Here is a 14975-nt window from a genome sequence, read left to right as displayed (position 1 = left end):
CAGCAATGTATGATACTTGCAGCTGCTCTGCATCCTCATCTCTCGTCAGCACTAGATGATGTCAGTGACCTAGACTGAGCCATTTTAATAATAATTCATAAACTCTCAATTTAGGCTGGGCTATAAAATTTAGCTATGTATATTGGTTGAATAGCGTCCTCCCCCAGCCCCTCCCCCAACCAACACCAATATACCTTCATCTGGAACCTCAGGATGTGACCTTATTTGGAAACAGGATCTTTGCAACGTAATTAGTTAGGTTTAGATGAGGTCATACTGGATTAAAATGGGCCTGAATTCCAATGACTGGTGTCCTTATAAGAAGGCCACGTGAAGACACAGAGACACACAGGGAGAAAAACATGTGATGACGTTGGCAGCCATTGGAGCTACGCTACAACAAGCCAACGACCACCAGAAGCTACCAGAAGCTGGAAGAGACAAGGAAGCATTCCTCCTTAGAGCCTCTGGAAGGAGCATGGCCCTGCCGACGTCTTGACTTCTGACTTCTAGCCTCCAAAACTGTGAGAGAATAAATTTCTGTTTTTATGTTGCCCAGTTGCTGGCAGTTTGTTACAGCAGCTCCAGGAAAATAATACACTATGAATACAATCTACAAAATACAATAATACAAAGAAGTTTATAAGGTTATATTCAACTTACAGAAAGCTTTCTGAGGATAAAAATATGGTAATTATTTGTGTGAAAATATAATTCTAATTAGTACAAATATATCATTAGCAGCCTAAATTACCAATATGCATAAAAATACTTGGACAAGTCTTTGAATAACATATAATTCAACTTTTCACTCATTGGGCTGAACTTCTGGACTGAGTCCAAATTAGTGAAGACCTACTATTTATCAAGAATTGAGGTCAGTCCAGAACCAGAGTCCCAGTGGTTCCAATCCACCTCTATTGAACACGCAAGACCCACATTTTGCAGAATGTTCTATAAGGGATTAAGAGATAGACTTTCTTTTAGTTTAGTCATTTATAGTACAATGTGTTGCAATCTTAAAGATTTTTAAAATTGTAAAATAATTTGTTCATTTTCTGTACCAGGGGGTATAGACTAGTTTTGAAAACAAAACTTCTGTGGCAGAGCAAGTCTTGGTTATTTCATAAAGAATAGATCACATTTCAGTTTTAGCACAAACCTCTTCCAGCTCCTTAGGAGGAAAATAATCCAGCTCTCAAAGCCCCATTAGACTTCCTTAGGCAGGCAGAGGGACCCCCATGCCCACCCCAAAACCCATGAAAGAAGTTGGTTCTTCTGTTACTCCATTAGTCAGAAAAACACTACCAGCTCAGCGATGATTATATTAATTCAATAACATAAAATAAAGGAATAGCTATAAGGTTGTGGCCTGTGCTACCACAATTTGCTGAGTAGTTACCGCAATTGGACAGAAATCGAGGCAACAGGCAGGGCAGCAGGACTACAACAGATGTGTAAGCAAGAATTCCATGTTTTTGCAATCATTGCTCTGTCTCTACTATTTAAGCCAGATTTTTTTCCCATTAGCGACATGAGTTACAGAACCAGCCTATCAGTTGAATACTAGATGTCATTATATGGAGATCTGGGAAGTGTCTCTGGCACTCGTTGGGCCCCTCGTGAGTCATTTTCCGTGTTGCATACTGTGGTTAACAGCTGTACCGCGCCTATTTCACAGGGGTAGCTGGTGAATACAATCCTGCCTTCCACAAAGTTTGCAGAGCACGGCAGTCATCTGAACAGAGTCCAGCAATGCTCAGTGACCTGTATAACAGAGAGGCCCGTTTTCCCTGCTCCTGCTCTCTAATTAGCATAAGCTGTTCTTTGAGTGTTTGGGGAGAACACAGGGTTGGCCTATTTTAGGGGGACAGGGACTTATAATATTGGACCACCCTGTTCCAAGTTTGGGCAGTTTCAAAGGACAGGGCTTTGGGGACTGAGAACAACCTGTACAACTTCATTGTCACCTGGTCTGCCTAAACACAGAAACCACCAGCCTCCCCCTTAATCCCCATCCCACGTGGTGGAAAGCCATAAACAAGTTTCTACAAATAAAAGGCCATGGAAGAGTGCCTGGGTGTCCTTTGGGATGGTATCACACAAATTAGAAGGGAGCCATCGGAGTAGGGACTGGCCCTCTGCGACAAGTTGAGAGAAAGAGAAAAAATTATGACCAAAATGTTTGCCCCATTTAAGTAAATATCATCAGGAATGTCTACTCATTTTACAGTTGCAGTACACCAGACAGGGAACATGAGCTCCAGACAGGAGGCAAAGCCGTTCGTTTTGCTCTCCATTTTATGGGCTAATTAGATGTTGAAACTTAAATTGAGACAAGGAAGCAGGTATCATTGCCCATTACAGGGTGGTCAGAATTAGGCCTGGGAATTGTGTGGATAGACGAGTCCTTTTAGGGGAGCTCGAAGTCACTGCTAGAATTTATGGTAAATATAGTAGGGATCAAATTGGCAAACTGTGCACATGCCCACACTCCCTCCAGCCTAAAAATATCACCGATTAAAAAAAAAATCTTGAAAAATGAATCTACTACAGTAAGCAGACGGAAGAAAGACGCAGGAACAAATAAGACTTTCTGAAAGAGAAATCAGACCTGAAGCTCATAGCTTTGCTGTACCTTTGGAAACAAAGCTGGAAGCAGAGTCTTGAGCCTAGATGCAGCCATCAGGGTAGCTGTTCAAATTAACTTTCTCCCTGCGCAAATCAACCTCATTCTGCACCTGGCTTTGTTTCATTTTTCTCGGCTGCCACACTACTGCAGATCCCTCAGGGACCTTCCACTGCGAAAACCTGGACAACAAACATGGGGCTGCAGAGTGACTAAACTAAATCCTTTTAAATCAAATGTTTCCGAGGTAAAGCAGTTACCACCACCAACTAATACAGAAAAAGAGTTCAGGAAAATGTCATCGTCCCATCGACATCCTGGGGTGTTCCGGTGTTCCCCAGATCAAAGCCCAGGGTATGGTGTCACCAATTTGTGATATGAAAAAAAAAACAAAAAAACTTTAAAGATCAGAAAAGAGAATAAAAGTAGCTTTCAACAAAAACAGTGAGCGTGAGAGCACACATAGCACTGGGGTAGGACATTATAATCTCTCTGCATCACCGATTACAGCACAGCTCCCGTCTAGAAAAGGCACACTGCAGAAAGCCTTTGCGACACGACGGAGGGCGGACATCTGCAAGCGCCAAGCGCACGTTCGCCTCCCGCCTCTCCGGCTTCCCAGCTGGATCCGCACCAGCACTTCGCTCCCGAGGCCTCCCGCTTCCTCCATCCTCCAAACGTAGGCAGTGCCCGCCCCGCTCCCGCTGATTGACAAGCGGCGCATCGACTCCCAGGAGCCCCGCTTTCGCTTGGCAACCCCCGCAGAGGTAACAATCCTACCGTAGCCAATGGGAGCTAAGAGGCGGGGCCTGCGGCAGGGAGGCGGGGCTGGTCAGGCGCTCAGCGCCGAGGTCGCGTGCAGGTGAGCTGCTGCGGGTCGCCGGGCGTCCCTGGCTCCCGCCACCTCCCTCCCCTCCAGGTGGTCTTTCCCATTGCCCCAGGCCGACGCGGAGGGACCAGATCACTGGCGAGGGTAAGCGTCCAGGGGAGTGGGCGGCTTGCCTCCTGGCGACCCACGCGGCTCCTGTGGGTCCCCAAAACTGCTCAGCACACACACACACACACACACACACACATCCCACGTTGACGCCTCTGCCAGCCTCGGTGGGCGGGAGGCCTGCGAATCGGGAACATACCCAACGCCGCGACCTTTCCCAGTGGCTAGTGTGGAATCCCTGGGGAGAGGAAGAGGGGATGCATCACCTTCCTCTTGACACCTGCTGTTCGCCCTACACACACCCACTCCTCTTTCACTTCCCCTCTTCTTCAGGTTTCTCGGCGCCCCTTCCTCCAAATTTCCAAGGCTGTCAGTGGGGGAAGGGTTGGAGGGAAGGAGGAACTGGATAGCAGCCCAGTGAAAGCTGGACCAGAATTAGGGATTCCACTGCACTGTGCAGCATTTTGTGCAGGGAAAAGAAAGAACTCTGCGATTTCCTTCATCCCCACCGCCGCCTCGCTGTTTCTTTCATGCCGACATTGCGATAATAATGTTGGTTCTTACCAAGCATTCCTAAGCTTTAGACACCATTTAGCCTTGGTTTCGTTTGTCCCAGGAAAGTAATTCTTTCCTGCTTGCCACAGCTGCTAAATCAGTTTGCTAAGCTAGAGGAAAATCAGGTGTTTCACGTAGTTGATTCTTTTTTTATCCTTAAAATGCGTTTGGTTCCTATTATTCTTCCTTGTGTGTTAGGAAGGTGGAGGACAAGGGAGACGGAGGGAGGAGCCACCGTCCTCAGCCAGATATGTTAGTAAACATTTGCAGTTCCTTATTGGATCTGATTTTTAACGTTCATTCCAGAATTGGAAACGTTACAGCCTTTTGAGAAATAGTTTTTTAAATTTAATTTTTGAGCCGTTGTCTGGAGACCAATACCTAAAATAATTTCAGTTTGAGTAATGTTCTAGGTCTGGTGAAATCATGGTTAAAAAACAAACAAAGCAGAATTATTGCTCTCAAGCCAATACACATAGTTTACGCATAGTTTGTGGGTCTGAAAGCAAGGCAAGCATGCCAAGCAGTTTTTATTGATCTATAATGTAGCAAGGCAAGACAAGTCTGGTTTTGAGGATTAAAAATATCTTCAGCGTGTTCAAATTAGGAAGATCTCAAAAAGTGAATTCAAGAGACTTCTAGCACAAAGTATAGTTAGATCCAAGTTTTGCTAGGTTGATAAATACCTTCAGGCAACAATGGACAGGGAAAGGAGAGAACAAAAGATCTTTGGCTGATATGCAAGTCCAATGAGAACTAATGAGATTTGCATATGTGTCATTTACCCATATTGCCTCTTATTAGCTTGTTTGAATAGAATAAAAGCTTTTTAGCAATATATGCAGATTAAAAGAAAAAAAACAACCACCTTGATCCAAAGAGATTATTTAATCCTGGCAAGTGCCTTTTCTGCACACATCACTGATAAGATTAAATGTTGACGAATGTTAACCTTAGGAAGGTCAACCTCAAGTTTCAGAATTATGCTTTTATTTATACTTAGTTCAGAATCTAATTGTTTAGTTGAAAGAAGCCTATGCTTTGATTATTAAAAAGTGAGTGCAGATTACATTTCACAAATATATTTGAATGTCACAAATTTTTTGGTTTTCTTTTTGAGGAAGATTAGCCCTGAGCTAACATCTGCTGCCAGTCCTCCTCTTTTTTGCTGAGGAAGACTGGCCCTGAGCTAATATCTATGCCCATGTTCCTCTATTTTTTTTATATGTGGGATGCCTGCCCCAGCATGGTTTGACAAGTGGTGCGTAGGTCTGCACCGGGGATCCGAAATAGTGAACTCCAGGCCGCCGAAGCAGAATGTGCGAATTTAACTGCTGCGCCCCTGGGCCGGCCCCTGAATGTCACAAATTTTATGTCACTTCAAGAAACCAAGTTCATCTATTTTCTCCATTCTAGTGACATCTCTAACCATGATGAACCAGACATAAGGCCTTGGCTTTGAAAAATAGAGGTGTGTATGTGTATGTGTGTATATATATATATATATATATATTTTTAAAGCATTATTATTGGATTTGCTAATGGTACTTCGTTGTTGCTAGGTTCCTGTAGTTCATCTAGCCATGGTAAATGTGTTCACAGGTATTTGACTATATACATGTTTCTGACCTGAAGTCAGAAGTCTGGGTCAACCTGAAAATGTTTCTGAAAAGTTGCGTTTAAATTATATCATCTTAAAATGATATTTGGAGAGCTTATTTAAATAATTCCTTTGAGGAATGTTTTAATAAATTCTTGGAAACTAAAATAATTTCTAAAATGCAGCTCAACTTCTCAGCCTTATTATTCAAGTAGCCCCAGGTCTGTTGTTTAAGATGGAGTTTTGCAACATGCTCCTTCCAGGCTGGAACTGATGATGCAACTGGGATTACTAAGCACCATCAATCTCAGTTTTGGGTAAAGTATGCCAAACAAAATTATTGCCATTAACTTCTATGTGTTTTTTATACAGATTGTCTTACCCTGAAGATCAAGTCCTTTGAAAATGACTTCAAAACTTCTTTGGGTGTCCTTCATACTTGCTGCATTAACACTTTCAGTGACATTTTCTCTCCAGCCGGACGAGCAAAAGGTTCTACTAGTTTCATTTGATGGATTCCGTTGGGATTACTTATATAGATTCCCAACACCCCATTTTCATTATCTTATGAAATATGGTGTTCATGTGGAGCAAGTTACTAATATTTTTATTACAAAGACCTACCCTAACCATTATACTTTGGTAACTGGCCTCTTTGCAGAGAATCATGGGATCGTGGCAAATGACATGTTTGATCCTATTCTGAACAAATCTTTCTCCTTGGATAACATGAATATTTATGATTCTGAGTTTTGGGAAGAAGCAACGCCAATATGGATCACAAATCAGAGGGCCGGACATGCTAGTGGTGCAGCCATGTGGCCCGGAGCAGATGTAAAAATACATGAGAGCTTTCCAACGCACTACATGCCTTACAACGAGTCCGTTTCATTTGAAGATAGAGTTGCCAAAATTATTGAGTGGTTTACATCAAAAGAGCCCATAAATCTTGGTCTTCTCTATTGGGAAGACCCTGATGACATGGGCCACCATTTGGGACCTGACAGTCCACTCATGGGGCCTGTCATTTCAGATATTGACAACAAGTTAGGGTATCTCATACAAATGCTGAAAAAGGCAGAGTTGTGGAACGTTGTGAACCTAATCATCACAAGTGATCATGGAATGACCCAGTGTTCTGAGGAAAGGGTAATTGAACTTGACCAGTATTTGGATAAAGACCACTATATCCTGATTGACAAGTCTCCAGTAGCAGCCATCTTGCCAAAAGACGGTAAGTGTGACCGAGTGGTGGTCTGAGGCTAGGTCTGCAAGTGCCCAGGGCGAGTGAGTGGGGATTTCTGCGTCTGTGTCGTTCAAGTGTGCTTGCCTGTGTCATGGTAATAGTGTGGGATTTCATCCTTAGCCTCTGAAAAGGCAAAAATCTCTTTTCTCAGTCTGATTTTTCACTTTTTTCCCATAATATTGAAATTGATGCTCTCTGTCTAGTTATGGCAATCAGATTTAACCATTTTGGAATCAAATATGATGAAAGCTGCAGGCTTCCTTCTCAGAAAAATTGAGATGGGAAGATACATTACAGATTTGCATGCAATTACAGTGATTTCATGGAAGCCCTAAAATCTTCTGTAGACCCTTAGTTGGGACCTGCTTAATAGAGCAGCAGTGGAGCATAGGAAGGAGGAAGCTTTGGTTAACCCGAGATTCACTTTTCTTATCTCTAAGTAGGGGAATTAATAAGAATCCCTTGAACTTCTTACAAACCTCGAAGCCTCATACCAGCTCTGTCATTTCAGTATTATTTCTGTTTTAAGGGTAGGTGAACGAGCTGCAAAGGTTTGACATCCTCAGATGACAAAGCAAGTGCAGAGCAAGACTCAGGCCTGCTCTTCTGACTTTTGTTTTTTCACCTAGAGTTGGGCTGGGTATCAGATGAAAGAACGGCTTTTGCAAAACTGAATACGTCACAAATGAGAGTTATATCCCTCACAGGGGAATTAAGAGGCCCATATACAACAGTGAATGTGAAAATGTGCATGTGCACCTGCACACAAACCTTTCAACAAATTCAATATAAAATAGCAAGTTTCGGGTGGTTATTTAAGAAAATCACATTAACCCTTCTGTTTTTCTTATAAAATTGGTATGGTGCTCCTTTGCGGGGGTGTGGGAGGCATGGAGGAAGCCCCCAAAATAGATCTGAAAAACAAGAAAAGGATTTAAGATAGTGCCCAGGTTTACTGCATTTGAAGGTACAGGAAGTACTCTTGCAACACCTCCAGAGTTTTAACGAACTTTTCCATTTCACAAGCTGCTGTGCACCTCCAGTCCGTCCTGTCCCAGCCCTCGCCCTCCACTTACCGTATTTTCTCGTCTAGAGATTCTTCATCTCTGCATTCAGAACTACCAGAACTTTGCTGCTATTGCAATACCCTAGACATTTTACGTAGTGCCACTAATTAGGACGTGTGTTTTTGTGTCTTTAAGTCTTTAAATTAGAGATTATTGATTTCTGGTCCTATGAAATGTCCTCTCTTCATTCTATAAGGTGAATTTACTTACAACAGAAGATTAGTTATTTCTCAGTTTCCCTCACAAGATTCTTTCCTCCAAGGGGATGGGTGTTCTAAAGTGGCTGGCTGTGTTGCATTCGTTCGCTCGCTGGCTTTTGACCTCAGGGCATTTGCATTGTTGGGCCTTCGTTGCCGCGGTTGTTCTTGGATTGTGACAGTGAATGTCTTGTTCTAAGTGCTTCACCTTCTTCCTCCTCTTTTAGGTAAATTTGATGAAGTCTATGAAGCACTAGCTGGGGCTCATCCTAATCTTACTGTTTACAAAAAAGAAGAGATTCCGGAAAGATGGCATTACAGATACAACAGTCGCATTCAACCGATCATAGCCGTGGCTGACGAAGGGTGGTATATTCTACAGAACAAGTCGGATGACTTTCTGTGTGAGTGTGTTATAGTATTCCCATTCTGCGTCGTCATTTGCTAAAGTGGAGGCTGTGGATAGTACAGCAGTTAATTTACTGATTAAATAACTAGCTAGTGTCATACATTAATAGCAAAATAAAGATCCTTGGGGCTTTAAAAAGAGGTAACCTCCTAAAAGTGAAACATGTACTTGTCTTGAAGCCATCAGACCAAAGATATGCAGTGCCCTAATATTGCTAATTATAACTGTTATGTTCCTGAGAAAAATATACACATTTATAAATTAAATTATTTTCTGCATCTGTTTTATATTCTGATTTCATAAGAATTGGATCTCTTTTTATTTGCAATTGTTAGTGTTCTCGTTTCCTTTGCCCTTCTGGCTCTAGCAAATATAGGCCAGCTTTGCTTTATACCTTGGAAACATTTCTAAAAGGAAACGTGTGTGGCGTGGATTATAATATATCAAGACAAATACCTAGTGATGTAATTTTAGAGCTCTTTCTGCTGATTAAATTTAGAATATAATGGAAATCCCATTTAAGATTTAAACATGACACATAAAGAGCTTTCTGCCATCCTTACTGTGTAATTTTCCCTTCTCGTATAGCTTTTAACAAGTTAGTCAAATAGAAAAGTCATCCACAGGATTTCACTCATTTTTACTGTGCCTATCATTTGCACGTTTGCTCTCAAACTCCCCACCCTTTCCCTACCCTGCTTTGTATCGCCAGTGCTTGACCCCTACAGACTAAATGTCCCAGGCTCCTTTGTAAACTGCTTGCTGGTTGGGTTTGGCCAATAGAGGACCCTGGCAGGAGTTTGGAAGGCAAGAGGAGGAGAGAAGCCAGGGTCTTTGTCCCCTATTCTCTGTGCCTCAGGCTGTCTCTAACAAAGGCTTCATTTCTTCTGTGATCCCAGCTCCCTCTGAACCATTTCTCTCTCGGGGCCTCAGCTCCTGCTAGGTAGCCCTGGCTTTTTGGCTCTGGGGAACACCACCTCTTCCATCCTCCCTCTAGCCCTGGGGGCCATAAGAGGTTCCCACTGTTCCTAATCACGAGGTAACCCCGTCATCCCGTTTGCTCCTCAGCTCAACACTTTTGTAAGTAGTCCCCGTGTTAAATTCCATCTATTGGACTACCTGACGTGGGGCTCCTGGATGACTTAGATATTAACCTGCACTGCTGATCAGTTCACTGGGAGGTTTTCTACTCTGTTTCTTAAATGTTGAAGGAACCACATTGTGTCTAAACCATCTAGAAATGCTTTTTTGTGCATTGGTCCTTGATATATATATATGAGTTGCACAAAGATGTCCCTTTAGGTGGAATTGGGTTCCTCTCATGTTTATTGATGAAAAGAAAAGCAGTCGCCTGACAGTGACATTTGTAGTGTATATGTGAGTCATAGTGACAGACGTGAACCGGTATATGGTTTCTGGTTCTTAAAACTGGTTTTACATACAGATAATGATCTGTAAGCCAATATTTAATCATGCCGGGGAACTGTTATAAGAAGGCCTTTAAAAGTAATTTCTTTGGCCATGAGAACAATTTCCACCTTTATATGTTCAGATTTTCATGTATTGTAGCTGTAACTAGACGTTTGATTTTTCTGAAGTCTTTTGTTTTTCTTTATTTGTTGCTTTTCCCCTTTTACTGGTTATGAATTATGAATTTATTGTGTTCATGACTAAGAGCATCTTTCTTTCTTTATCTTTAGAACAATAATTGGAACATAGGACGTACCTAATGAGTATTTGCTGAAAATTAATTTACTTGCCACCAAAAAAAAATCACTTTCGTTTTCCCCTGACTTGACTCAGCTTTGGTCTTTGCCCTTCCTCCTTTGTTGCTTAAGTAGCGTTGGCCTGTGAGGAAAACTTCTGATCATTTGACTTTTCATTTCCTGAAGTGAATTGTGATGTTGACAACAATGGAGATTGTTTGTAAAAGATTATTTTATTTTAAAAGTCAAAGTAGATAAAATTTGCATTTCAGTTCAGAATTTAATGATACAGCTGCTATTCCCATTTTAATGGTTGGCTAACATTCATTCATTTTATCTTTACAGTAGGCAACCACGGTTATGACAATGCATTAGCAGAAATGCATCCAATATTTCTAGCCTATGGTCCTGCCTTCAGAAAGAATTTCACAAAAGAAGCCATGAACTCCACAGATCTGTACCCCCTGCTCTGCCACCTCCTCAATATCACTGCCATGCCTCACAACGGATCGTTCTGGAATGTCCAGGATCTGCTCAGTTCCGCGACTCCAAGAGCAATTCCTTCTACGCAGAGTACTACACTCCTCCGTGGTAGTGACAAACCAAGAGAATATGAGCAAGAGGAGTCCTATGCTTATTTCATAGGGGTCTCCCTTGGTAGCGTTATCGTTGTCGTTTTCTTCATAGTTTTCGTTAAACATTTAATTCGCAGTCAAATACCTGCCTTACCAGATATGCATGCTGAAATATCTCAACCATTATTACAAGCCTAATGCTGCTTTTAAGTGGAGATTGCATAGTTGTGTCAGTGTTTAAAGGCTTCAAATTCTAGGAAGCCAGGTTCAGACATTCGCGCAGACCGTTGAGCAGTTATATACATATGCAGGCGCAGTCACTCACACACACGGACCAAAGTACACATACCTGCAAAGGATTAAAGATGTGGAAGTAAGTTTCCATTGTTCTCTCTGGCTTAGGGGTAGATAAGATCCTGCTTTATTTGGACTTGGCACATATAATGTACATACTTATCAACTTTGCACTATTTAAAGTACCTTATATACTGCACTTTAAATTACTCTCCTAATGGGTACTTTTATGTGAAATGCACTTTATTGACAATTATGTCTTACAACTTGGTTGAAAAAGACAACTTTTTGTGCCCATGTCACAGAATACTTGTTATTCATTGTTCAAACTGAATGAAATTTCTAGTAATTTCTAAGTAGTGTAGAAATCTATCTCCTTACATTGGGAGAGCAAGAAGAATGTGAAAATTGTTGAAAATCAACTGTGACGACCTTTGTACGTTGAACTTGGGAGAGAGACATTCCCAACGGCAGGGTGCACCTGTGAGCCTTCCTGTTGTATTTCTTTCAAAGGACGTGGATTTTCATTTTGTTTTCCCCAAAAATGAGACTAAATACTGACAGATTCTTTCTAAATATATTGTTTCTGTCATAAAATTCATTACTGTTATTTCCTGATTAGTCATTTTACTCAGATTTTTGTAATAATGAAGACACCGTGAATTTACATTTCTTTCCCATGTAGTCATACACTGGCCTGACTAGAAGAGATCGGGCACCATCTCAGCAAAGTTTTCTCTTGCTCTCTAATTACTTGCTGCTTTGAAAACTAAATCACTATTAATCACATTAAAAGTCAAATTACATAAAACAATGGTTTTTATCTGCTAACATGTGGTAACAGAGCACAAGCATTTAGGTTTGAGCATTTGAAGGTCCAGAATTGCAAGAGCACAAACTGCATTACATGGAGTTAGGCCGCTCAGTCCTTGAAAAGAGCTACGTGGAGCTGGGGGAAAAATTAGGCCGGACCGTTGTTCACAGTGTACCCAGAACAGTGCTAAAGGGTGCCTGAGGGCAAAAACTAGCAAAGTGAGTCTTTGAGGTCGCAGGTATTGAAGCAGAAGGAGCTGAGATTATACTTTGTTTCTTGAAGTATTGGAATACTCACTCAACCAGGTGCTCAGTGCGATCCGGGGCGAATCCAAGTTCACAAATAGACTTCTACCTCCTGGGTGGTATTTTCATCTGTCTGGTCATCTCAGCTCCTCTCATTCCAAGCATTACACAGTCTAATGCTGTGGTTTAGATCTCATGAGTAGTCAGGTTCGGGGAGGCCAGTGTTACCTAAGGTTTCTTAGGGGAAAGAGGAAACCCCAGAAAGAACACCTTTCCTTGAAGAAAATAGAAACCACTTTATAGACACATGGCCCAAATATTCTGATTTTGTGTGTATTTACGCGCCAACTGGCTACTAAGTAGTTAAAATGATATATGTATTCCAGAAAGAAAGAATAAATTAGTTGTAAAGAATAAAAGTGGCATAGTTAAAAATATAATTGAATTTAAGTGCTTCCTAAAATAAGGTGAATGAATTATTTTTTTAAGTGAAAATACCAATAAAGAATGTTGGCACCTAATTCTCCTTTTGTTATACAACCTCTTAATAAGATAGAATGGAATCACTGGAAATGTACCATAGATTAAAAAGCTGAGAAGTGAAATGGTAGACAGCAAACTCAAAAAGTCTGAACTCTGGATTAGACGCTTTGGAATTTGTGACCACTTATGTTGGCCTGCTTTGTAGGTGGGAACTTATCTGCCTTGTCGAGATGCCAATATAATGACTGAAAGATGAAATTGGTCTATTTAAAAGCATTACTCTTCAAGTGCTCTGTGTACATTTAAACTAATTACTGCATTAAATTCATTTTAGAAGGTGCTACTACCTTAGTAGTAAGAAGAAAGTAAATTCTGTCACGTAGATGAAATCATTAAAATTCTGCTATGAAGATTTGGTTATTGTATGGTTTCTTTTATTTACAGATACTTATTTTCCTGTAAAATATAAGCAGGAGCACTTCCCTGAAGGAAAATGAAATTTTAAACTTTGCTGCGAAAATCTAGTCGCTCATCTTCCTTTGGTAGGTTTTTTGTTGTTTTACCCGGCTGTCTTCATGGTGAGACTTTGTACGCAGTGAACACAAATTAGCACATAGGAAGAAAACTGAGATTAGCTAATCTCGCTAACTGTAAGTAAGAATTTTTAAAAGGTCAGAGGAATGGAGTTCCCCCTACCTCGCCATTTTTGCTCAACTCTCCTCCCTCAGCTATTTTGTACAATTTATTCATTGATAAGATTTTTCTTATTCAGTGTATGTTTTGCAGTTTCTTTCCTTTTTGCCCCTTCCCATTTAAATTTAAAATTTCTCTTCAAAATGCTTTCTGACCTCTTAAGGCAAAATTAGGAACCTATTAGTAGTTTCAGTTTCTTACAAGAATCTATTTCTAAAAAACCTAATGCAGCTCCTAGCCCTTCTGGTTCTCGAGTGTTTTCAGCTATTCGTTAACTAAGGGGGACGAACTGGGGAATCATGGAGCCACGAGGGATCTGAGGGGTCATTCAGCCCCCTGATTTAACAAGGGCCCTTGAAAGCTGTGAAGTGACTTGCATGACATACTCTTGCCAGCTGGAAGCAGGACCCCGGTATCCTGATCTGGTTTGGGGCGTTAGGACTTTAACCTAATGAATTTTGAGGGGCATAATTCAGTCTCTAACAGGCAGAGAATGCAAAACAAACAAATAATAGAAGCTCCTGGAGAAATGAGAAACTGCAAGAAAATGTATTCATGTCTCCAATTTGATATCCCACTGTCTGCTTCATTCGGGGTTGCTTTTGAGAAGTCTTATGCCAATTTATGTTCTCTCTCTCCCCCCATCCCTTCCATAACATTTTTTTCCCCCTGAAATTTTACAGTTACTAAGAATCTCTACTTGTCACTCAGGGGCCCTTTCATTTTAAAGGCTTGTATCTTTAATTCTAGCAAATTCCCAGTTTATTTTAGTTCATAATTTCCTTTAATTTGTTTTCTGTTTACCCTTTTCAGCACTCATCTTAGCTGGATGTTGAGTCTTCTGAATTGGTTGATCATTTTTCTCTATATTTTCCAACTTTTTTTGTTTCACCCTTCGAGATACTTCATCTCCCAAGTTAGCCCTTTGACATTTTCTGCACATTGAAAGTCTTATTTTTAATTTTCCAAAGTTCGTTCTTGTTCTGTTTCTTTGTAATGTTATTTATTTTAACTTTGTGATTGAAGGAAAACATACTCAAAAGTGTGCACATACTCAATGTGACCAACCATCGACAAGTCAACAAACCCATGTAACTATCACTTTAGAAGAGAGAACATTGCCAGCACTCCAGAAAGACCCACTTAATACTTCCCCATCACTGCCTCCCTCCTGCCTAAAGGGAACACTGTCCTGACCAGGAACCCAATGACAATGACTGCTTTCCCCTATTTTTAAATTTTATCTAAATGGAATCATACAATATACACTCCTTCATGTTTGACTTCTTTCACTCAAGATTATGTTTGTGAGATTCATCCGTGTTCTTGCAGGTAGCAGTGGTTTATTTATTTTCATTGCTTCTTGGAATTGCATTATGTGAATAAACCATAGCCTATTTATGTACAGTATTCTGTTCTGGGATATTTGGATCATTTCCAGTTTGATGTTACTATGAGTAATGCTGCTATGAACATTCTTTTACATGTCTTTTGGTGCATAGATGTATATATTTCTGTTGGATAT

At 40.9% G+C, this 14975-nt stretch overlaps 1 protein-coding gene across 5 annotated transcripts; it reads left to right on the top strand.

Moving 5' to 3' along the window:
- The first annotated feature begins 346 nt into the window (after positions 1-346).
- ENPP5 (ectonucleotide pyrophosphatase/phosphodiesterase family member 5) lies at positions 347-13169 on the top strand. Of its 5 annotated transcripts, none has more exons than XM_070586136.1 (5): positions 347-524; positions 3140-3396; positions 6094-6955; positions 8459-8635; positions 10692-13169. In XM_070586136.1, exons 3-5 carry the CDS (start codon positions 6127-6129, stop codon positions 11117-11119), a joined length of 1434 nt encoding a protein of 477 aa, XP_070442237.1. In that variant the 5' UTR covers positions 347-524; positions 3140-3396; positions 6094-6126; the 3' UTR covers positions 11120-13169. The 5 variants fall into 5 exon arrangements, with proteins under 5 accessions (XP_070442237.1, XP_070442238.1, XP_008540346.2 ...); XM_008542117.2 differs by lacking the exons at positions 347-524; positions 3140-3396 and adding exons at positions 3479-3602; positions 5538-5592; XM_070586137.1 differs by lacking the exon at positions 347-524 and having other exon boundaries at positions 3057-3396.
- Positions 13170-14975: the final 1806 nt, after the last annotated feature.

The sequence above is a fragment of the Equus przewalskii genome, chromosome 19 (genome assembly GCF_037783145.1).
Source record: "Equus przewalskii isolate Varuska chromosome 19, EquPr2, whole genome shotgun sequence".
In the NCBI taxonomy this organism is placed as follows: domain Eukaryota; kingdom Metazoa; phylum Chordata; class Mammalia; order Perissodactyla; family Equidae; genus Equus; species Equus przewalskii.
Note: the sequence above shows the minus strand (reverse complement) of the source record. Positions and strands in the feature narration are given on the sequence as shown.

Coding starts and splice junctions, on each gene's coding strand:
- ENPP5 (XM_070586136.1), top strand. CDS start 6,127: ATGACTTCAAAACTTCTTTGGGTGTCCTTCATACTTGCTGCATTAACA. Junction 6,956..8,458: donor AGCCATCTTGCCAAAAGACG/GTAAGTGTGACC, acceptor CTCCTCTTTTAG/GTAAATTTGATGAAGTCTAT. Junction 8,636..10,691: donor CAAGTCGGATGACTTTCTGT/GTGAGTGTGTTA, acceptor TTATCTTTACAG/TAGGCAACCACGGTTATGAC.